The 25,026-nt window shown below is 47.2% G+C and overlaps 1 protein-coding gene across 4 annotated transcripts in view; it reads left to right on the plus strand.

The window, feature by feature from the left end:
- The first annotated feature begins 913 nt into the window (after positions 1-913).
- Positions 914-25,026, plus strand: part of Ltbp1 (latent transforming growth factor beta binding protein 1) — a 405,289-nt gene continuing 381,176 nt past the window's right edge. For all 4 annotated transcript variants that reach the window (XM_070025342.1, XM_070025343.1, XM_070025344.1 and 1 more), the window contains exons 1-2: positions 914-1,378; positions 2,336-2,406. In XM_070025342.1, the coding sequence (XP_069881443.1) occupies positions 918-1,378; positions 2,336-2,406 (532 nt within the window). In that variant the 5' untranslated portion in view covers positions 914-917. The remainder of the gene's footprint in view (positions 1,379-2,335; positions 2,407-25,026) is intronic.

A 25,026-nucleotide genomic window follows, 5' to 3' on the forward strand; every position in this document is an offset into this window, starting at 1 on the left:
CGTGCCATCCCACCTGCCAAGCCAGGAGTAGAGGGTACCAGAGGCTGCGGACCCGAGGAGCCACGGGTCAGCAGGAATTTACAGCCCTGAGGACGCCGACCTCCTCGGGACGGGCGATGGAGAGCTCTGTGACCCTCAGAGCGTCTTCTCGGGACCCCGATCTGGCAATTTAATCCGGATGCCTGCATCATACGAGGACCCAAACAATGTCATCGGATTCCTCTAGGGCTGGCGTCCGGGAGGGCGATCGGTCCCCCAACCTGGGGGGGGGGTGTCCTTTCCCGGGGGTGGGGGTGGGGGGTGGGGGGAGGGTCGCGGTCGGGGATGGAGACCCTGCCGGTCCGACCCACAGTGCCAGTCTCGGTGGGTGCGGAGGTGGCCTCGCGTCCCCCAATTAGGATTGAGTGCCTGACGTCACGTCTGCCCGAGATTGGCTGCTGCGCTCGGACACTGGCTTCCACCCGGGCGAGAGGAACTTTTTAAAGACTCTGCGAGCGGGGCCGGCGCTGCCTGGGAGCGGAGCGCCCCCCACCCCGCGCGCGCGCGCTCGCCAGGACCGGGGCGCGGCGCCCCGGGGTGTGTGTGTGTGGGGGGACACCCTCACCTAGCGCAGCCCGCGCCCCTCGCCCCTCCCCTGCCGGGCTCGCGCTCCCCACCCCCACGCCCGCCCCCTCCTCCCCGCCACTCTGCAGCGGGGTCCGCGGCCGCTCAGCCGCCAGGCAGAACTTCCTCCCTGGCGGGCGGGCGGGCGGGCGGGCGGGCGGGCGGGCTGGCCTCTCTTCCCCGGCCTTTGCAGGGCGCTGGGCAGTTTTCTCCCCCAGCGCACACAGCGCGGGCGGGCGCGCGCGCGCGCAATCGCGGGGCGATCGCCCGGCCGGGGGTGGTCGGGGGGTGGGTGGGGGAAGCCGAGGCCCGCGATGGCGGGGGCCTGGCTCAGGTGGGGGTTCGTGCTCTGGGCGGTGCTGCTCGCGTCCGCGTCGTCCGCTCACGGCCGGGTACGAAGGATCACCTACGTGGTGCGCCCGGGCCCCGGCCTGGCGGCGGCGGCGGCGGCGATGGGCGCCGTGCCCCTGGGCGGGCCCCCGCGCCCGCGGACCTTCAACGTCGCCCTAAACGCTAGGTACAGCCGCAGCTCGGCGGGCGCCCCCAGCGTCGCCGCGGCCGGGCCCCCCTCCGAGCGCACCCGGCGCACGGGCAGCGCGGGCAGCGCGGCCCTGCAGGGACCCGAGCGCCCCGGCAGCCCCAAGCCTGGCGGTCATCCGGCGGCCACCCCGTTCACCAAGCAAGGCCGCCCAGTCGTGCGCTCCAAAGTGGCTCAGGGGACCCAGAGCGGCGCGGGCTCCAGGCTGCAGGTTCACCAGAAGCGGCAGCTGCAGGGGTAAGCGCACACCCCCGCCCCCTGCGCGCCCATCCACCCATCCATCCCGGGCTCGCGCCGGCCGGGGAGGAGGGGGGGGCGCTGGGATGGGGGAGCCCCGGGATGGGGGCTCCCTCACGCTTCCCCTCCCGCCCCATCCTTTTGACTGATGGGGGGGTGCATTGTTACCCCGGGCCAACACAAAAGGCATTCCCCCCCACCCCGGGCGTCACCTCCTGTGCGCCTACCCGACCGCTCCCTCGAAGGTGGGCGTCGCCGACGACGTGAGATCACTCCAGCCTCATTCCCCAGCATCAATTAAACCTCTCCCTGCCAGCCCACTTTTAGTTTGTATCTAACTCATGGGAGAAAAAACAAACAAACGTGTTGGGAGAAGGCTTACGTCCCGTCCCAGCCCCGGTTCTATGGTTTGGGAACTTTTGAGCATCCTACAAATTAGGTGATTGGGTTTTCCCTGGGCTTTTGTGGGTTTCTCCTGTATAGCCAAGGGGAGGGCGGGAGGCCGAGGGAGGGGATTAGGGGTTGTTAGCACCCACAGAAGTTTGGGTTGGAAAGTTACCAGGCGCTGATAAGTTCTCTCTCTGTGCGGCTCTCTTCCTCATGAATCACAAGCTGGGCTATGCAGGGAATTCCTCTTGCTTGCTTGTTTGTGTGCATCAGGAGTTGTGATATCACTTTTTTTTTAATTAAAAAAATACTTCTCTCTGAAAGTCCGTTTCAGCTGTGGACCCAGATGACACGCAGAATAAAATTGGCTCTCATTTTGGGATTCAGACAATTATTTATTTGGGTCGCATTGTCTTCACTCGTCCTCCTGGGCCAGCTCTGGGCTGGGCATCCCTGGGTATCCTTAGGTCTGACTCTCTCAGATCCAAAGGCACGTGGAAGCCAGGGACTGGCCTTCCAGGAAGCTTCTGGAGCCACTGCTGCTGGGCTCACAATCTTGCTTCGTTTCAGGGTCAATGTCTGCGGAGGGCAGTGCTGTCACGGCTGGAGCAAAGCTCCCGGCTCCCAGAGGTGCACCAAACGTAAGTTGCCACCTTGGCAGCAGGCAGAGTGGGCCTGTCCACACCGGGCCTGTGTTCGCACGGGTCCCACGGGCTCACTTGAAAGGGCTACTCTGGCCCTGGGGATGTTGCAGTCTGAATTACAACCCGCCTTCTACCTCTGACAGGGGTCACAACACCCGTGAGGGGCTGGGTCAGGGCCAGCAGCCATGGGCCGGCAAAGCCATACTGCCTATGCTCCATTCCCCTGCCCTCACTGTAGGAGCTCGCTACTCCGTCATACCTGTCCATCAGGAGCTAGGAAAGCTGTGGTATGGTGGAACCCATAGGATTGATTTAAACAGGATACCAACTAATGGAAAATGTTCTTCTAAATGATGGATAGCAGGGAAGGAACAAGCCATGGGAGTTCCTTCTGGAATAAGACATTGCTAGCTTTTGAAGCTTCCTGAAAACAGCAACCAGACTCCTCCGTCCATGAGGCTTGATTGTTCTCCAGATATCCTGACCACTGAGCTTTCCTACCTTGTGGCTCCAGTTGGTATTCTGGCTCAGCAACGCAGTAGTCATGCCTACAGGCAGGAGAGCATCCTAAAACATTTCTCTTGTGTGCTACAAAGTTGAGGATTAAGTTAAAATGTCCTTTGAGGTTCCTCTTTACAAGTTGATGGTAAGTCTGCAACTAACTAGAAAGCAAAAGTCTTCTGCAAAACAAAATCAGGCATGTGTTATTCTGTGCAAAGAACAACAATTCCAATGTCCAAAATTTCAGCCTAAAAAAGTAAAAGTAAGCCAGCCCCTGGTGCTCATGCCTACAATCCTAGCTACTCAGGAAGCTGAGGTCTAAGGATCTCGTTCAAAGCCAGTCCAGGCATAAAGGTCTGTGAACTCTTATCTACAATTCACCACCAAAAAGCCAGAAGTAGAGCTGTGGCTCAAGTGGTAAAGCACCAGCCTTGAGTAAAAAAGCCCACGCACAGCGCCCAGGCTCCTAGTTTAAGCCTTAGGACAGGCACACATGCACACACATAAAAGTTATTTGTCTTACTGGTAGTTCAGATTTTAAAACAGAAATGATTTTTTTTATCATTCTAATGATCTAATGCCTTTAATCCTTTATTTTATTTTATTTTTGTGTTGGTCCTGGCACAGTAGCTTCACTTTTTTTTTTTTGAGACAAGATCTTTCCATGTAGCTGAGGCTGGCCTGCAGCGCACTATGTAACCATTAGCTACCTGAATGCTGGGACTATAGCTATGCATCACCATGCCTAGCTAAGCTTTTATAAAAAGGAATTATCTACACATTTTAGGATTTTGCCATTTTAGGAAGAGCAATAAACTTCAGCAGCCTCTGGATTGCTGAACTCAAACCACTGGATCAGAAATACTCGGGGTTGTACACATTTTAGATTAATTCATCATTCCACACCCCCCCCCCCATTCTTAACTTCTCAGGTTACACTTGGTAGACATGTATCATGATTTTCCTGAATTTGGAATTGCTCAGGTCAGATGACGTTCCCTTCCCAGTAACTACATCTGCTCAAAACCTGATCTGGTCTGGTTGCCCATAACTGGGACATTCCGTTTGTGACAACACTCTAGCGGTGAGACATTGCTGTGTGAAGGCCAAACATACAACAGGGCAGGACTTCACTGAGCCCTGAGCTTCCCCATGCCTGTTAGAAAGAATGCTTGAAGATCTCAACAAATTTTCTTGGAGGGCTTGGTGTAGTGGTGCATGCCTCTAATCCCTGCTACATGAGAAGCCACAAGTAGAAGGGTACTGTCCCAAGGTTAGCCTTGGGAAAAAGGTCTGAGACCCAAGCAGGGCATAGGTGACTAACTCCTCTCATTTCTAGCTACTTTTAGAGGCAGAGAGAACAGGAGGATTGCAGTTCTAGATCAGTCTTGGCTGAAGAGTTTTTCAGAGTCCTTCTCAGCCCATTGGACATGGTAGTTTGAATCTATCATCCTAGCTTTGTGGTGGGCTAAGATGAGGAGGACCAGAGTTACAGACCAGCCCCAGGCAGAAAAACCCTTGAAACTTGGTCTCAATAGAAGTTTCTGGATGTGTGTAGTGGCACATGTCCGACATCCCAGCTGCAATGGGAAGTCTCAGTGGCATGGATTCTGCTACAGGTGTTTATCAGGACAGGAATCAAGCCCTTACCTTAAAGTATACACAGTGCAAAACTGGGCTGGAGGCATGGCTCCGTGGTAGAGCGCCTGCCTAGCTAGCACAAGGCCCTCGGTTCAATAACTAGTACTGGGGGAAAAAAGAAACCAACATTTGCTTGTCAATTGTGAGCTTTCTCTGGAGAGAGGACATCTCTTCAGCCCCCACTGTCTGAGGACTGGGGATCAGAGATAGTTTGAAAGGAGAAATCCAGACTTTGATTCCTGGCTTCAGAGCTTTTTTCTTTCTCCAGGGATGGGAGCCAAGATGAGTTGCTGTTTGGAGCTAGGTTTGCCCCTGATAATGGGAGAGGCCCCAGAGGCCTGTGGCGAGAAGAGCTAGGGTCACACATTTACTTTGGGGTGTCGGAGTCAGTGGCTGCATGGGATTGATCTCAGCTTTCTTCCCAGCCCTGAGAGTCAGCCATGGACAGCATGGATGGAAGCAGGCCAGGCTTCCTTGCCTGTGGCTTTGAGCATTCAAAAGATCAGCGGTTCCGACCAGTGGATTTCAGGCTGGAAACGGAGATCACAGCTCCCTTCAGGAATAAGTGCATTTTCCAGAGGGATGCTGGGTGGGTTAGTGCTCAGTCCAATATAAAATAGTTACGAGATGGCTTTATTTATATACTTTCTTGCAGTGCCAGGGATCAGACGTGGGGCCTTGTGCTTGCTGAGCAAGCTCTCCATCACTTGAGCTGCTATGCACCCAGCATTGGTCTTCTAGGAGCCTTGCTAACTGTGCTCAAGCTGGCCCCCAGGCCTCAGTCCTGTGTTCCACCTCCCAGATAGTTAAGATGAAACCAGCTGCCTTCCTCCATGCCTGCCTTAAGATGGATTTTGTGTGTGTGTGTGTGTGTGTGTGTGTGTGTGTGTGTGAGAGAGAGAGAGAGAGAGAGAGAGAGAGAGAGAGAGAGAGAGAGAGAGAGAGAGAGAGAGAGAGAGAGAGAGAAAGAGTGTCCTGGGACTTGAACTCAGGGCCTGGCTACTGTCCCTGAGCTTCTTTTGCTCAAGGCTATTGTTCTGCTTGAGATACAGCTCTACTTCTGGCTTTTTTTTTTTTGGTAATTAAGAGTCTCACAGACTTTCTTGCCTGGGCTGGCTTTGAACTGTGATTGTCAGATCTTGGCCTACTGAGTAGCTAGGATTACAGGTGTGTGCCACTGGCATGGAGCTAAGATGGATTTTTTTTTTTTTTTTTTTTTTTGCTGTCAGTCCTCGTGCTAGAACCCAGAGCCTGGGCGCTGTCCTTGAGCCTCTTTGTGTGCAAGGCTAGCATTCTACCACTTGAGCCACAGCACCACTTCTGGTTTTGAGTGGTGAATTGGAGATAAGAGCCTCACAGGGACTTTTCTGCCCAGGCTGGCTTTGAACCTTGATCCTCAGATCTCAGCCTCCTGAGTAGCTTGGATTACAGGTGTGAGCCACGAGTGGCCGGCTAATGGGGCCTTAGTCCATGTGTATCTTGTAGGTAGAGCTCAAGGATCCTCTGCCTATGTGCATATGGCCAAGCAGTATGAGGCCTTTGGTTCAGAAGACCTGAGTTCCAATGGTGCAGGTGTCACTTGCAGTGTGGCCTTGAGAAATACACTTGTCCTCCCTGATTCTGTGTATTCTACTCTAGAAACAACTGTCCCTTTTATGGGATGATATTAGGTGTGTAGCTGGGAAAGAATGGGTGCCATTCCTTGGGGGAACCCCAGATATGTACAGGATTCAGCACAGTAAATGCTGTCTTCCTTGAACATCATTTCGCTTCCTTCTTTTCCTGGGTATGTACCCCTGTTGTCGTTTTCTTTTTTGGCACATAACTAGGATTTGAACACAGGTCCTCATACTTGCAGGCGCTCTTCCACTGAAGCAACACCTCCAGCCACCCCCCCTTTTTTTGATTTGGTTGGTTATTTGTTTATTTTTTGGTGCTGGTTCTGGGGCTTGAACTCAGGGCCTGGACACTGCCTCTGAGCTTTTTTGCTCAAGGCTAATGCTCTACCACTTGTGCCACGGCTCTGCTCCTTGCACTTTTTTTGTTGTTGTTGTTTTTGGTGCTTAATTGGAGATGAAAGTGTCATGGACTTGCCTGCCCTGGCTAGCTTGGAACTGTGATTCTCAGGTCTTTAGGATTCCAGGTGTGAGTCCCCAGTGCCCAGTGGCTGTGATTATTTTTGAGATAAGGCTTTGCATTTTTGCCTAGATCCTTCCCCTAAACCACCATCTTCCTACCTTAGGCTTCCCAGTGTAGCTAAGATGACAGGTGTGCACTACTGTGCTTCTTTCCATTGAGTCGGAGTCTCAGGGGCTTTCTGCCACCGCTGGCTTGAAACTGTGATCCTCCTGTTCTGTACCTGTGTTCAAGTTGTAGTTGACACGGTAGTGTCTTGTGACTCTTTTGCCCTGGTGGGCATAGAACCTCAAACTTCTGGATCTCAGTCATCTAAAGTAGGTGAGATGAGGGTATAAGCCACCAGCCCATGGTGGCTTATTTTTAAATCAGGTAGATATGGATATCTTTTTTATAAGTTGTATATCTTTTTTTTAATCTGCAATGCTCAGGGCCAGTATTTTGGTTATTTTTGGATTTTGGAATATTTGCATACACATAATGAGATATCCTGAGGATGAGTCCCAAGTCTAAACATTCAAATTATTTTTTTCATATGCTCCATCGCCCAAGGTGGTGTTACAAATTACTTTTAGCTTCCTTACCTTTTAACTGCAGCTGGTCACATGGTATCAGGTGTGGAATGTTCTAGTTGGTCTTGTTGGCTCTTAAAAAGTTTAGGTTTAGGGATTTTGAGATGCCCCATCAGAATACCATCAAAGTGGTTTGGATTGTTTTGTATCTTTGAATCATTTTTATTTTATTTTTATTTTGTAAGTCTGTGGTTTGAATTCAGTGTCTTGTGATTGCTAGGCCGGCACTCTACCACTTGAGCCATGTCTCCAGCCCTTTCTTTTTTGATTTTATTATTATAAAGGTGATGTACAGAGGGATTACAATTACAAGAGTTAGGTAATGAGAACACTTCCTTTCATACAATGTCTTATGTTCCCCCTCTCTCTCCCATTCCCTCCCGTCCATCTCCACCCACAAGTTGTAGAATTCACTTTCATCAGTGTCCAGTGAGCTCCATTGCTGTATTTTTCATCCTTTTCCACTCAAGTTCTGTGCCCTCCCCTAACCCTTCCTAAGATGTACACTTGAATACACCACACATAAGGTAAAGAAGACAGAATCATCAGCAAGTAAAAACAAAAAAAAAAAAGGAAGGAGAAAACAAAAGAGGTCACTCATTTCCGTATCTTGGAGTTTGTTTCAGTATGTATATTATTTTATATACATCTGAAGAGGCGCTTAGGCATTGCACATTTGTGTTTCTCTCCTGAGTATCCTCTTTCAGTCTAACTCTAGAATCCTGCATAATTTATCATATCACAGTGCATTTTAGATCTAATTTTCACATATCAGAGAGAATCTGTGCCATTGTCTCTGGCTTACCTCACTTACTACAATTTGTTCTAGTTCCATCTATTTCCCTGCAAATGACATGATTTTATTCTTTCTCATGTCCATTCTTGCTTTAGCTATGTATCATATATGGTCTGTGTTTCTGCTCAGGTGAATCTCACACCACAATCCATCCCCCCCCCCCCCATTTGTACAGCTGGGATCACAAATGTGTGCCGCCATGCTAGGCTTATTAACTAAGATGGAGACTCACTAACTTATTGCCTGGGGTGGCCTCCAGCCAAGGTCTTCCCTGTCTCTGCTTTCCATGTAGTTGGGATTACAGGTGTGTGTGTGCTACCATGCCTGGCTCTAAATGGTTTATTTTAAAAGACACTACTAGCAGAACTCAATTTCTCTTTATGTAAAAGCTTCCAGGTTACAGGGCAATACTTTCTGACTATTCTGATATTGATGGGAAATAATAGAACATATCACTTCTCCAATTTTTTTGTCACTGTAGCCTCTTCCATGAATAACAGGGATGTTGAGATGGTCAACTGAACTGACATATGAGCTGCTTCTTCTCTTAGTGTTACTACTCCATGACTGAGCAATTGCACATTAGAATATAAACACCGGCAATACATCTATCTTGAGTTCCTTGTAAGATAATAGTTTTATGATGTAAAATGTATGCTTTGACTTCAGTATCCAACCCAGCAGGGAAGAATTCTCACTGGACTTGGAGAATAATGTAAAGGGTTTGGCGGCATTATTTCAGTTTGTTGAACTAATATCCAGTGGATGCAGAAAATATTTCCGTGTAAGCGATTGGATATGTTCACAGTGTTCAGTGTTTGGTTCATCTAGAGAAGAGAATGATGTGTTCTTGTGGCCAGCTTGGCTTGTTTGGAGTTGATTGACACTGGAAGGAAACATGCCATAGGAAAAATGCTTCTGGAGACGGAAGATTTAGTGAAGCTCTAATTGCAGAGCAGAAATGTGGAAGAAGTGGGTGGCAGACCACACTGGGGAACAGAATGCCTGTGTCAGAGACTAGCCACCCTGGGCCCACAGAGAGATGCCAACTGTATTGCTTTCCCAGCATCCTCTGTGTGTGTGTGTGTGTGTGTGTGTGTATGTGTGTGTGTGTGTGTGTGTGTGTGTGCTGAAGTTACAGCTTGAAATAAATCTTTCTAGTTGTTGCTGTTATTATTATTATTACTATTATTAACTTGTGATAATACTGGGGCTTGAACTCACTGCTTAGGTACTATTCCTGAATTTTTTCATTCAAGGCTGGTCTCTTCATTCTTGGTTTGTTTGTTTGTTTGTTTTTTTTGCCAGCGAATTGGAGATAAGAGTCTCATGGACTTTCCTGCTTGGTCTGGCTTTGAACTGTGCGCCTCACCTTCCAGCCTTCTCAGTGGCCAGGATTGCAGGTGTGAGCCCATTGATGCCAGCTAGGAATATGAGGTGGCTTTTATTCTACTGGGTGATAGGTGCTATGTGTTTTGGGGCAAAAGTGGTGGTGCCCCTCTGTTCTCCTTCTAAAGACTTGACATATGCAGGTTCTTTTGTGCCTTTGGGACTTTGTCTTCTGAGTGGAACAAACCCCTAATATGTACTATTTTTGCTTCTCTCCATGTTTACATTCCCCCCCGCCCTCCCCTCCATCTAAATTATCCTCTTTCCTTCAATTGGCACTCCAGTCTTTTTCTGTGCCTCTTTCAGTGCTGGTGTGGTGGGCATGGGGCTAGAAAGCACAAAGGAATAAAGAAGCTGGGAGAGTGAGGTCAGGCTGGCAGTCCCGGGGGGTTGGGGCGGGGGTGGGGGGGAAGGAAAGGTGGAGCCCCGACTCCAAAGTGGGGGCCTGGCACATGGTAGGCCCTTTGTAACTGCATGCATGGTTCTTTCATTTAGCAGACGGCTATCTGTGTAGCTTTTACCATGTGCCAGCTTCTATGAATAGGGGAGAAATGCAGCCAGCCGTGGGGAGCGCAGGGTCTGTTTTTACTCACGTAGCTCATGGCACATCAAATGACTTGTTCTCTCCTTAGCAAGCAAGGAACAGAAAATCGATATTCCATTGCCTTTCCATTGGCCTCCAGCCCACAGTGCCCAAGCCAACCCTACAAATATTTCTTCAGTTATCTGTGGTGGAGACATGGTGACTTGTACCTTGGGTGCCAGAGATGCAGCCGTCGGTGGCATCACCCAAGAGGGTGGAGCGTGGCATGAGTTCCAGTGACCCACAGCATGCCCACAGCCTGTCTCCCTGCCCTTTGGCTCAGCCTGGTGCTAGCAAGGCTTGGGAATGAGGCCCAGGAGTATTACACTTTTTTTTTTTTGCATGCCTGCTAGTGCCATTGACAGCTGCTTTGCCAGTAGATCTGCAGGAGGTTTCCCATGGCCGATATTGGGAGGGTCGCCAGCTCTGTCTGGCCCCAGTGTGGGGATAGGGTGGAGAGGCTGCAAAATCTTCATCACATGCACAGACAGACTGGCCTAGAGGTCAAGGTCACACAGGGTCACCTGTGTGTTCTCAACACTAGTTCAAATAAACAACGAGGACCCATAAATTCTGAGTTGGGAGAGTACTTAAACCTTCAGGCTGAAGCCCGCCTCCAGCTCAGGGCTCCTAGCCTCATGTGCTCGGAAAGATTGTGCTGCTCACTGAAGCTCAGCCCTCAGGAAGCATGCATGCTTAAAGGATCTTGAGCAACCACAGGACTTCGCACTTTCTGACCTGCTAGATCTTTCTCACCTCTTCTCTATGTCTGGATACCCCAACTATTCAAGTGTGTAGAGGTATTTTCTTAAAGTATGGATTTTTGTTTTGCTATGCTTCCTAGCAAGGAATAGGGCAACTTGAAGTGTGAAGTCTGTGCTACTCTGTGTGTGTGTGTGTGTGTGTGTAAGTGTGTATGTTTTGGTACTGGAACTTGAACTCAGAGTCTAGTCACTGTCTCTTAGCTTTTGCACTCAATGATGATACTCTCCTTGAGCCCCAGCACCACTTCTGGCTTTTTTGGTGGTTAATTGGATATAAGAGTCTTAATAGACTTTCTTTCCCAAGCTGGCATTGTACTATGTATGACCTTCAGATCTTGGCCTTATGAGTAGTTAGAATTAGAAGTGTGAGCCACTGGTGTGAAACTTAAATATCTATTTTTAAATTATTAACACTAAATGTATTAGAGCAGAAACTGATCTATCTATTGATCTATCTATTATGCTTTTAAAAGTTCCCTTAATTACAATGGTAATTAAGCACAATGGTTTACAGATGAAGGAGAAACTCTGGTCTTACTTTGCTCTAAATGAGTGTTTAATTAATGATGGTTCTTGCCTTTAGGGTGCAGAGAAAATAAGACCTAAGGTATGCTACCAGTTGGTTGCTACGGAAGAGACACATCAGGACTGTGTTTATAAGCACCTGTTCATTTATTTTGCTTATTGTTAGAGATTCAACATTTTGAGTGATGTCATTCAGTGGGAATGGCGGCTCTATGCATGAATTGCCATTTAGACCCCAAACCAGGTGGTCATAAGATGGAAGAGCTACTGGTTGCTTCCCCATCCCCTGTCAGCTTACTGCATACAATTACCTTCTTCCTCCCTTTATGTGTGCTCCGTTTGACTTGCCTTGCAGCAGATACAGTGTGGTTCAGTCCAGTCTTTAGAGTAAGAAGCCAGGGCTGCTAACTTGACCTTCATACTGCACTTTGTGACTTGGCCAGATAAGCTGTGAGTCTCTCGTTGACTCTAATCACAAAATAGATGTAGCGATGACTGTTGCAGCCATCATTGCAAGGCCTGCTGGGGGACTGCATGATGAAACACAAGGGAAGTTCTTGGAGAACAGTCCCTTGAGTGGTCACACTTGACATAATGGATCTTAGGTGCTCCCCTTTGCTCAGGACTGCCCCCTCCTGGCCACTGTTGTTATATATGCCTCAGGTTCCCTAATGAAAATTATAGCTCTCTTTTTGTTGCTCCTAGGTGCTCTGATTTTTCTCTTGACCCTGGGTGTGATTGGCCATCTGCCTCTTGATCAATGTTGTAAAAATTTGGCTGTAGGGCTTGAACTCAGGGCCTAGGCACTGTCCCTAAACTCTTTTGCTCCAGGCTAGTGCTCTACCACTGTGAGCCACAGCTCCACTTCTGGTTTTTGAGTGGTTAATTAGAGATGAGTATCATGGAGACTTCTCCGCTTGGGTGGGCTTTGAGCCTCCTGAGTAGTGAGGATTATAGTCATGAGCCACCAGCACCTGGCTTTCCTCTCATTTTTATTTATTTTATTTTTATTTTTTATATTGTGCTAATGCCCAGGCTTGAACTTAGGGCCTTACGTTCTCCCTTGGCTTTTCCCCCTCAAGACTAGCCTCTATCACCTGAGCCACAGCTCCACTTCTTGCTCCTTGCTGGTTAATTGGAGATAAGAGTCTCATGGATTTTTCTGCCTACGCTGGCTTTGAACCTCAGTCCTCAGATCTCAGCCTCCTGAGTGGCTAGGATTATAGGCCTGAGTCACAAATATCTGGCTTCTTTTACCTTTGGGCAGCAATATCTGGGTTTGTTTTGTTGTTGTTGTTGTTGTTATTGGGGCTTGAACTCAGGGCCTGGGCATTGTCCCTCAGCTCTTTTCCTCAAGATTCGTACTCTACCACTTTGAGCCACAGTGGTTAATTGGAGATAAGAATCTTGTGGGGACTTTTCTGCTTGGGCAGGTTTTGAATTTTGCTCCTCAGATCTCAGTCTCCTGAGTAGCGAGGATGACAGGTGTGAGCCACCAGAGCCTGGCTCGTCTATTTGTTCTTCTTTTCCACATGTTCTCCATGCGCTTAGCCTGGCTCACCAGACACTCGCTCTCATGATGACTTTTCAGGGGCCACACACCTGGTTCTGTTTTCTCCCACTTTCTTGCTGTCAGGCTGACCCAGCATGGCTCACACTTTAAGATGACTGTTTCTTTATATCTGCCAATTTTAGAATCTTTCTGCTCCATATCATATGATCGAGATTTAGGACAAAGTAAAAGGAATGTTGTATGATTTCCCCCTCCCTGTAATTTTAGATCCCTAAATACAGCTCTTGGCCACCGATCCTATTCCCCGTGGCTTTTTTCACTCCACCACATTTGAGTAATATTGTTGGCATGGATGTAAGTAAACAGCTTGCGAAATGTTGTGTTTGGTAAATTAGAAGATGGATGGGCTGGTTTTTAAATGCATGTGCTTGGTTCTGCTGGGCCAGCGAAAAGAGGAGCTTGGTCAGTGGGTGGGAAGATGGACTGGACAGTGGTGTGCTGTCCGGAGCTGATGGGGTCCTTTTGTCTCAACTCCTGTGATCTGTTGCTTGTAGATGAGAAGTGAGTGTCTGCAGGAGAAACTTCAGAGGGATTTTGGTAATGAATTGAAGGGAACTCCTGGCCCAGGTAACCAGTAAGAAGTCAGCAAAGGAAATGCTAAGAAGAGTAAAGGAAAACAGAACAATTTCTAAGTCATCACTAAACAATTTCAGTGTGACTTTCATGCATGAACTTGAACTCAGGGCCTCCCCTTCTTGCTTGGCCTCTTTGTTCAAGGCTGATGCTCTGCCACTTGAACTTTATCTCTACCTCAGGCTTTTTGCTGGTTAATTGGAAATGAAGGACTTTTCTGTTCCGGGCTGGTTTTGAACAGTCATCTTCAGATTTTGGCCTCCTCAGTAGCTAGGATTTACAGATGTGAATCACAAAGTGCCTAGCTTGTTGGGGGTCTTTAATTAAAATGTAAATCTTCATTCTTTCTTTCATATGCCATGTATGTATTTTAACACCTGCATTGGTATATTTATTATTGTTTTTAAAATTAATTTTTAAATAGTTATTATTAAGATGATCTATGGAAGGGCTACTGTTTCATAAGTCAGATAATTAGCATATTTAGTACATTTATTTTAGTATATTTATTTTTGGACAGTGTCGTCCTTTCTTTCACTCTCTCCCGATTTTTCCCTCCCATGCCCACCCCCAAGTTGTGTAGTTTATTTTCAACATTGTATCTAGTGAGTGCCACTGCTGCATTTGTCTTCTCTTAATTCCTCCATTTGCATTGGCATCTTTAAATCTGCATGTTTTAAAAGCTTTTGACATCGGCCGAAACATATCACTTCCTTGTGACAATCGTTTCCTTCATTGGTTCAGGAGGGGGAGATTTGGCCTCTTCATTGGCTGTGCAATTTCCAACAGGTCAGCTAATTCCCATCACCCTTTTCTCAGGCTTCCCCCCGTGTAGTGCCAGCCCCCCTCAGGTCACTGAGCCAGGCACACAAGTTGTGTTTTACATTGGCCATTTGTGTGGTTTTTGCTCCAGGCTTGACTATGAGGTCTGTGAGGGTGAGGATCTTACCATAGTCACTTTTAGTCTTTGTGGCCTGTAAACACATATTTTACAGAAAAACATGAGGGAATGATTAGATTCACTTGCTGTGCTTTAGTGAGTCCCTGTACACTAGATAGTGGGACACAGAAGGTGTTAAGTGCTACCAAGCAGTAAAGCAAGGTAGGAGACTAGGCTGATAGCATAATCACAGAAAGGGCCTTGTGAGGCGGGTGTGACACTGGGAGAGTGATTTAGCTCCAGAGAAGAGGCTCAGGGGTAGGAGGAGGCCAGGCTTCTGGGGCAATGCTAGGCAGGGTACTAAGGTTGTCACTGAGGGCTGTAGTGACAGGCAGGAGGATTGTTAAAATCAGGCCTTGCCTCAAAGAAAAAGTCAGATTTGTGAGGATCATCACATAGCACCAAATAAAAAAAGTCAAATCTTTTTAAAAAACTAATGATAAAAGATTGAATTTTGCTGGTCATTGAAAATTCAGAGACCATATAGGATATGAAAAAGAGAGAGCCAAGCAATGCTGGGGTTCATTGAGCAACTTTCTGAAGTTTTCTTCACTCCCCATAACATCTAATTTAGAAGCAGGGTTTACCTTTGGCTCCACCTATTTTTATTTATTTTTTGGGTCCGGTCGTGGGGCCTGAACTCTGGGCCTGGGCGCTGTCCCTCAGCTCTTCAGCTCAAGGCTAACGCTCTACCACTGGAGCCACAGCGCCACTTCCAGCTTTTTTCTTTTTGCTTATGTGGTGCTGAGGAATCGAACCCAGGGCCTCATGCATGCAAGGCAAGCGCTCTAACACTGAGCCACCTTCCCAGCCCCTCCACCTATTTTTGTTTCTTGGTTGGTTATTGGGCTTGAACTCAGGGCCTGGGCATTGTCCCTGAGCCTCTCTGTGCTCAAGGCTAGCATTCTACCACTTGAGCCACAGAGCCACTTCTGGCTTTTGAGTGGTTAAATTGGGGATAAGAGTCTGACAGGGACTTTTCTGCCGGCTGGCTTCTAACCACAATCCTTAAATCTCAACCTCTTGAGTAGCTAGGATTACAGGCGTGATATATTGGCACCTAGAACTCCACCTATTTTGTGTTAAAGGTTAAATGAGATTGATAAAACGCTGCACAGAGAGCTGTGAGTTGTGTATGTGCATGTGTGTGTATGTGCATGTGTGTGTATGTGCATGTGTGTGTATGTGCATGTATGTGTATGTGCATGTGTGCGTATGTGCATGTGTGTGTATGTGCATGTGGGCATGGGTGATGATGTTAATAAGAGCTTATTTTTGTGTGTGAAAATTCTTCCTGTCTGGGTGTATTAGTTGTGTGTGTGTGTGTGTGTGTGTGTGTGTGTGTGTGTGTGTGTGTGTGTGTGTGTGTGTGTGTGTGTACTGGGGATTGAAGTCAGGGCCTTGTACTTACTTACTTGCTAGGTAGGAACTCTACCACTTGAACCATGGTCTTCAGCCCCCTTTTTGGCTTGGTTATTTTCAAGGTAGGGTGTCACTTTATTCCTCAGCTGGCCTGAGCTATGAACCTCCTACTTCTGCTTCTCCTTGTCACTGGGGATGACAGGTGTGCAGTACTATACCCAGCCATTGGTTGAGCTGGAGTCTTACAAACTTCTTGCCCAGGATGGCCTTGAATGGCTGCTGGTCTCTGCTTCCCAAGTAGCTCAGATTATAGTCTGGGCAACTACTCCTAGTAGATTCTTTTCTTTTCTCTCTTTTTTCCCTCCCCCTTCACTCCTTCTTTTCCTCCCTCCTTTCCTTTTTCTTTCTTGCCATACTGGGATTTTAAACTCAGGGCCTTACATTTGCTCAGTTGGCACTTTACCATGTGAGCCACACCCCCAGCCAAGCTTTTTGCTAGAGATGGAGTCTAGCGTCCTTTTCTGCCTTAGCTGGCTTCAAAGCATTATCCTCAGATCTTAGCCTCCTGCCTAGCTAGGGTTACACTGGGCCACTAATGCCTAGCTGCTGTCTTGGTTATTTCTTGACTTGAAAAATAGAATGTATACAATCCCCCCAGTTTTGATGAGGAAAGAGCTATGTCTTGGCTTTCACTTGGTCAGGTTTCCTGATGCTGTCTATGCACCTCTCCATTTTAATCCTCTCTCCCCTAAATTTGCTTTATTCTTCTACAAGGAGAGTACAGGCAAAGATACCCCCCCCTTTTTTTTCAAGAAAGTCTTTTCTTTTTTTCTTTTTGTGATGGTGAAGAGGTTAAATTAGATTTCTTAGGCCATGATTTCCTAGTAATTGGAGGTGAAATATTACAGACAATAAGTAAGTTGAAGGCAGGGACTGTGTTTTTATTTTACTTTTTTTTATCCATTAGGAAGTTGGCCTGCTGGGCAGTCCTGTATATACAATAGACCTTCAGTGAGGTTTCTTGATTAATAAGCACTATAAGCTCCGTTCTTTTCTGAGTGAAAAACCAGCTGACACTCATTTACATCAATGGATACTGAGATTATGTCATGAAGCAGTTCCTTTTGTTACAAGAGATCATGTATTACAACAGACTTCTCGGGAAAAAATAGTTGGAAATGCTAGGTTTTGAGTGTTAGAGGTTCTTTGTATGGTGGACCAGCTTCATTCCTTCCTCGAATACACGCTGCCTGCCTGAATGCACTCCACAGACCATTAGCAGAGTGGTTTTCCAAGAGGAGTTCCCGGACCCGTGTGTCAGCATTGGCTAGGAACTTGTTCCATGCAAATTCCAAGGGCCGAGGGGCAGAGCTAAGTGGTAGGCCTTGTGTTTAGCAGATGCAAGGCCACGGGTCCCATATACAGCCATGCACTCTCCCCTCCAAAAAAAAAAAAAAAGTGGAAAAGCATCTGCTGCAATGTTCTCCCCGGCCTAGCAGTTGGGAACTGTGGCATTGGGCCCAGCCAAAGGTGTTTTAGATGATCTGTCCCCTCCTCCTTTTCCATATCCTTCCTTTCTATAATGATTACTAGCGGCTGAAGGATGGCTTCTTTGGGCTGCATGCCTTTGCAACTGGAGATGTGTGTGTGTGTGTGTGTGTGTGTGTGTGTGTGTGTGTGTGTGTGTGTGTGTGTGTGTGTGTTCCTCCCCCCCTTCATTTCTGCTTAATGATGGGTCTGCATGGTCCAAGCACATCACACTGCATGTGTTACTTGTGTGCTTCCTGCAGAGTCTCAGCACACATTTGCTGTTCTGAAAATACACCTCTGAGTGTGAATGTTGCATCATTACATCGTTACATCGTCTACTTTCCTTCTATTCCTTAATGTGGAAGAGGCTTTCAGAACACTTGCTCAGATCCTTCAAAGCTGTGTTTGGGGTGGTGTGGTACCCAGACCTCCTGGACCAGAATTCCCACCAAAGCAGATGGTGAAGTGTGACTGCAGACTTTTGGAATGGTCGCTGCCACGGCCCTCATCTTCTCAGGTGCTCAGACGGCTCCTCGAGGAAGCTCGGTGATCCTGGCTTTAAAGTGCGTGTCCTGTAATAAAGATGTCAGAGGCAAGGAATGGTGAGAATGGAATTATGAGCTGCATAAAAGTATCAGTGGAGGGGCTGGGAAGGTGGCTCAGTGGTAGAGCGCTTGCCTTGTATGCATGAGGCCCTGGGTTCAATTCCTTGGCACCACATAAGCAAAAAGAAAAAAGCCGGAAGTGGAGCTGTGGCTCAAGTGGTAGAGCGCTAGCCTTGAGCTGAAGAGCTGAGGGACAGTGCCCAGGCCCAGAGTTCAGGCCCCATGACCGGACCCCCCCCCAAAAAAAAAAGTATCAGTGGAGGGCTTGGCACCAAAAGCTCACGCCTGTAATCTTAGCTACTCAGGAAGCTGAGTTATGAGGCTCGAGGTTCAAAGCCAGCCCAGGCAGGAAAGTCTATGAGACTTTTATCTTCAGCTAATTACCAAAAAATTGAAGGTGGGACTGAGGCTCAATTAGTAGAGGGTCAATTTTGAGCAAAAAGACTAAGGTACAGTGCTCAGGCCCTGAGTTCAAGACCCAGGATAGGCACAAACAAAATGTATGAGAGGAGGGATTATGATGTTTTACTTCAGAGATAGGTGCTGCCCTTGCTTGTTTCTAAAACAATTTAAGAGAGGAAAAAAGAGGAGTGAGCGCTTACAAGAGTGAGTCTGTACGTTCAGCACTGGCAGAGCCAGGCAGTTCGGATGGAGGGGACAAGGTGGCACTGTCTGTTTCCCAGGGGCCCAGCTGTTCAGCCCTGAAAGTCCCCAGAGTGCACGAGATGTTTGCGAACAGCCCAGCCTAAGAATTTCACCAGTGAGACTTACTTTTATTAGATGCACATTTAGGAAAGGAATTGCTATTTTTAGACTCTAGGGCCTTTTGAAGCAAGAACTGGCGATGTAGTTGGTTTACTTCTGTGAAATAGTCACTATTTTCTCTCTGTGTGTCTTTGCTTGCTTTCTACAAAATACATTGTTGCACAGGTGCGTGCGTGCATGCATGCGTGTGTGTGTGTGTGTGTGTGTGTGTGTGTGTGTGTGTGTGTGTGTGTGTGTGTGTGTGTGTGTATGTACACTGGGACCTTGAACTCAGGGCCTGGGTACCATTCCTTAGCTTATTTCACTCAAGACTGGCATTGTACCATTTGAGTCACAGCTTTCTGAGTCACAGCTCTGCTTTTAGCTTTTTGGCAATTAGCTGGAGATAAGAGACCCATGGGCTTTCCTACTTGGACTGGCTTTGAACCATGACCCTCATATCTCAGCTTCCTGAGTAGCTAGGATTACAGGCTTGAGCCACTGATACTTGGGCCTAAGTCTGCTCCTTTTTAAGTGCAAAGATAGTTTTTTTTTGATGATTTAAAAATTGTGTTATTATAGTGATGACTAGATCTCATTAAAAGTAAATATCTTAATGTTTAATATTAATACTTTAAAATGAAAGGCTATGATCTTAGAAAAGGATGCTAAAATTATGAAAAGTCTGAAATTTGAGGAATTGCTAGAAATATGGACTAAAAGGACTTGAGTTCTTTTTCAGTCTCAATATAGATTCATGATTGAGAGACCAGGCTGGAAGAATTTAGTGAGACTTCATCTCAACAAATAAGCTGGGTAGAATGGGGCACACCTGTGTTCCTAGCTACTTTGGGAGGCAAGGCCTAGGTAGGAGGATTGTAGGCTGAGGCCTACCCTAGGCAAAATTTGGAGACTCTATCTGAAAAATGAAGCAAAAAAAGATTAGAGATGTGGCTCAAGTGGTAAAGCACCTGCCTAACAAGCACAAGACTCTAGTTCAAACCCCAGTACTCCTTCTCCTCACTCCCCCAGTAGCACCTACTGTATAATAATGTAGTGTTAGCATCAGGGAATCTCCATGCTCTGCATAGAGCTCTATCTGTATCAGCAGATAGAGGCCCCTGTGTCTCCCTTCTTCCCAATGGACCTGACAAACGCAGGGCTGTTTCTGCTTTATTGCTGGAGGTCATCTTATCTACTGCTTACCCTTCCAGTGGCCTTGGCCAAGTCTTTTACTCTCTCTTTCTTGGCATTTGATTTGGATTCCAATACATTTCAGATCCCCATTTTACCTTCCCTCCTAACGTTTCTCATCATTCAATACCCATGCCTTCTGCTGTTGGGGAATCGCCTCTCCTGATGAATTTACAGAGCAGGAGAGTCATTGCTTGGGTCATTTGAGTCCAGCTGCATGAACAGCAGTAGGATTGACTTGTAGGCCTGTGGAGTGAGGAGGAGAGAGCCCCAAGAATCTTTAAGGGTCACGTGTTCTCATTCACCTATTCTGAGGAGCAGGGGAGTAAGGGCAAAAGGAAGAGAGCCAACTTTCCAGGCTCTGTGGATTCTGTTTGCCCCTCTAGCCTCTAAAGAATTCTGCCCATTATTATCCTAGGGGTTTGATAAATACCTGCAAGATGCAGCTTACATTTACTTGAAGGAAAAAGTGCTTTCTGTAAGTGTTGACTGTAATTAGTCTTATACTTGGGATAAGTTGCATTCACTCTGTTCAACAAGTGCAATGTAAAACTACCATTGGGGGAAATATGGAAAAGCAAAGGTGCTTTAATCTGGAACATGAGCAGACTCGTATTGCTGAATAAGGCCTATCTCTGAAGGACCTTTCAGTGGCTGTTGGTGGCTTGGGCCTGGGTCCAATGGACAGTATGGTCTGCTGCATCCTCGCTGTATCTTCCTGGTGCTAGCTGTGCTACCTGGATGGTTTCAGGAAACCCCACAGCGTGCCCACGATTGATCACCTTCCACCTAAGCCTCCATCTTCTAGTGAGCCAGCTGGCGTGGAGAAGGGAGACATTCCTACAGCCTGTCATTGTCTCTGGCATCGCGAGGAGGTCACAGAAGGGACTTGTCCTCTGTGTGTCCTCCCTACAGCCGGCTGCCATGTTTGGAGATGTTTTCATGGGAAAGTGAGCTCCTGGTTCTCACTGGGGATTCTCACGCGGGAAGATTGCACAGCTGCCCACCCTCATAAGCTTGAGCAATACTCATTTGGTTAACCAGGCATGTACAAGTTGTCCTCATGAAGATCCAGATCTTTCTGTAGGAGCTGGCAGGCTTATCTGAGTTTAAACACTTAAGGAAACCCTCTCTCCCTCAAGGCTCCTGGCTCCTGATTGGCTGGGACTGGAAGTGTGGGAATGAGGATGCTTGGGGACCCCGTGGAGCCTTCCAGGACACTTTCTATTTGCATATGTTCCTTTTCATATCCTTAACATTGTTAAAAATAAATTTAAAGGTATCTTTCAATAGTTGTCCAGAACAGTTTCCGTTGACCACATCCATGTTTGTGAACAATGCCTTTCGATCAGTGTCCCCTGACCTATCATGATCCCTCTCACATCTGTCCCAACCCTACCTGTCCCCTCGAGTTTCCTAGTTAACCTTTTTCTTCTGGAAACTACAAGGAAGACCTAGATGGTCTTCCTTCTGATTTTGGAGGAAGAATATGCTGGCTCAAGGCTTCCTGAGGGTGCTTTCTGCTATCAGTTTCAGGTACAGAAAGATTTCTTTTCTCTTCCCTGGTGCCTGGTACATGGGGAAGATAAAATATTTGGTTCTACATAATTTTTTTTTTGGTTAGTCCTGGGGCTTGAACTCTGGGTCTGCGCACTGTCCTTGAGCTTTTCAGCTCAAGGCTAGTGCTCTACCATTTTGAGCCACAGCGCTACTTCCAAAGGACAGTCTTCACCCCCCCCCACCCTGTCCCCCACCAGACCTGGGGCTTGAACTCTGGGCCTGGGCATGGTCCCTGTGCTTCTTTTGCTCAAGGTTAGCACTCTACCACTTAAGCCACAGTGCCAGTTCTGGCTTTTTCTGAGTATGTGCTACTGAGGAATTGAACCCAGGGCTTCATGCATGCTAGGCAAGCACTCTACCACTAAGCCACATTCCTACCCCCTCTGTAAATAGTTTTAACATTGAGTGAACTGATCTGTCATCATGTTGTCTGGCCTTGTTGAGTAGATTCAGTGAGCCTTTTAAACAGAAATGATTGTATTAGATTTTTGTTTGTACTCTATGGGAGATTCAGATGTAGCTGCCAGGGCTGAGGCTCAAACTGGGGCTTTCAGGATGCTGCTTGGGAGGAAATGAATTGGCTGAAGGCTAACAGAGAGGTGGCCAGGGCTGAAGGGAGCATGTGTGTGCATAGGGGAGCTGGGACTTGGAGGCTGTGGGAGGCAGACTTGTTGATTGTGTGTGGAGCATACGTGTATAGACTGGCTTCATGAAAGGGATATGTTTCCAGATAACTGAGAGACCTGGGGTTTGTGTTGGCTTCAGGCCTGATTGGATCAAAAGGGAGGTGTCAGGACCACATCCAGCTCTATCATTTGCAGAGTCCAGTGCATGTTATGGAATCTTTGTAAACGTATGGATTTTAGGATGGTGAGAGAACATGACATCAAGCACAGGACTCTTCTAAGCAGAGCACCTTGTGTGGCTGCACAAATCCTTGGCCTGCCAAGCTGTCTGTGGTTAGGAGCCAGCCTCTTTCAACAGGTCACACACACACACACACACACACACACACACACACACACACACACACACACACACACACACACACACACACACAGAGCCCTGCCAACTGTGATTGTTTTTTTTATTTCCAAATAGACTTTCTCCATGTGACGTCAAAATAACACCAACAAACCCCTGACCTGAATTATTCTTAGAAATACTGATACTAGAGGTAGTAAAAATATTGTGTCTCTCTGAGAAAGAACTCTAATAGGTGGTTGGCCAAGCTCTGGTCAGGTTTCTATTCATGAACCAATCACATGGCCTGAGGCTGAGCATGCTCTGATTGGCTGGGTTGGTAGTGATGGGAAGGTAGGTTTGTAGAGATGGGAAAGTAGAGTCAGCCCCACTTCGGCCTTAGGTGTTTCTGGGCAGCATTTTGGACTGGGAAGGGAAAATCCTGCCTGGAAGGAATGGGGGATAAAGAAAGAGACATAAAGGCTGCCTTGTGTCATCTTGCATTCTGTGAGCAAAGCAATGGGTATATGTCAGGACTTCTTCACCAAGTGTGAGTTGAAAGAGTCTAGAAACAAAGGTAAGGGGTAAGGAGAGTGAATCCTAGAATGAAGGCACAAAGGAAGAAGTACCTTGGGGTCTGTGGTCTGTAGAGTCAGACTGGTTGCCCTTAGAGACCATTCCTGTAGGGCAAAGTCATTAATTGCCACCCTGGGCCGGTTTTACGAGTGTGTGTGTGTGTGTGTGTGTGTGTGTGTGTGTGTGTGTGTGTGTGTGTGTGTGTGTGTGTGTGTGTGTGTGTGTGTGTGTGTGTGTGTGTGTGTGTGTGAGTGTTGAGGCTTGAACTTAGGGTGTCACATTTTTGCTTAGCTTTTCCACTCAGGACTAGTGGAAGATTATAACTTGGGCCACACTTTCATTTCTGACTGAGGTAATTGGAGATATGAGTCTCACAAACTTTCCTGCCTACGCTGGCTTTGAACTGTGACCCTCAGATCTCAGCCTCCTGAATAGTTAGGATCACAGGCATGAACTGCAGGTACCCGGCTTGGTTTTAGGCATTCCTGTAGTTAATGAGGATGAGAATCAGATGATTTTCCTTCAGGTACCTTCCTGAATTCTTGAGTTGGAGTTCTGTCATTTGTGATCTTGGACCACTGTGGGGCCAAAACTATGCTTCAGCTTTGTCACTTATAGTGTGGGTACCATGATTGTTCCCAAACAGCTGCTGTGAACCAATACAGTGCCTGTTTAGAGGATTGAAGCAGATACTTAAGGAAGACGTTGGTTAGTGTTAGTATTTGTTTCAGGGAGTGGAGGTCACTCTGTGCACTACCATCCCTCCCCACCCCCACTCCTCCAGAATGCTTCTGGCCATATTTCTTTTTCTTTTTCTTATTTTTTTTTAATTGTGAAAATACCATACAGTGGGATTGTAATTATATGGGTAAGGTAATGAGTACGTTTCTTATCAAGCATTGTTGCCTCCTCCTTTGTTTCCCTTTCCCATCCCTTCCCATCCTCCCCCCCTCCATTCTCCCCTCCCTGCCCCCTTCCCCCCCCACAACAACGTTGTAAAGTTTGTTTTTCGACATAACGTGTCATTGTTGCAATGGGTCCACCTGTATCCCTATTTAAACAATTAGTTTTTTCCCTTCCACTCACAAATTATACCAACATCAAATACAGTGAAAACAGGTTATACTGTGGGGGAGGGACATATAAAGCAACAAAGGAATGTCTTATAAATATGTTAGAAACAATAGCAAGAAAAAAAAAATTTGAGTCCTTATCTTGGGGTTCATTTCGCCTAACATCAACTTATCTGACCATTTCTGCTTGTCTCAGACATATACTAGTTATTGCAAATAAGGGAAACCATGGGACCTATGTTTCTTTGGGCCTGGCTTACTTCACTTAATATAATTTTTTCCAAGTCTTTCCATTTCCTAACAAATGAGGCAATGTCATTCTTTCTGATGGAGGCATAGAATTCCACAAGCCAGAGAATACTGACAGCCACCTGTATCTAGAAAAGCCTTGGTTTCTGGGTTTACCTGGCTAAAGGATCAATTCTGAAGGAGTCAGACAAGACTGTTTCAGGGTGGCAGATGCCCATGGCATTTCTTCTTAGAGAGTCCCAGGACACTTCAGCTCATTTGGAGGCAGCTTCTTGGCACTGAGGCAGAGTAGACTTGAGCTGATGTACTTTTCGGTGGATCTGAGGTTGGGTGAGGAATACAGATCCTTACTAAGTTACAGAGAGTCAATCATCTGACCTTGCCATTCACACTTTTGGACATTATTGGTGGAAGTTGAATATCTGATTTCCCAGTGTGTAGAGGTATGAACCTGTAAGATCCTCCTGTCTGACCTCCCCCATCTAAGTAACTGTCATACTCCATCTAAGTAACTGTGGCATGGATCAGACTCAGAATTTGAAAACAGAGCATGATTTTGGCCTGAGACTCAGATCATGAGACCTTCCAGCCAGCAGGTGTTTGACCTTGATAGCGAGGCAATGGGACATGGCGGTTACTGGGTCTCTTGTTTCTCACCTCAGAAATCTATGTTAAAGAATCATTGTCAGCAAGGCTCATACAAAATAAATTGGAGTCAGAAGATTTCATTGAAGGCACTAATTAATGAGGGAACCAGTGAGCTGTTAC

Source organism: Dipodomys merriami, unplaced genomic scaffold (genome assembly GCF_024711535.1).
Source record: "Dipodomys merriami isolate MVZ:Mamm:240054 unplaced genomic scaffold, mDipMer1.0.p SCAF_17, whole genome shotgun sequence".
NCBI lineage: Eukaryota > Metazoa > Chordata > Mammalia > Rodentia > Heteromyidae > Dipodomys > Dipodomys merriami.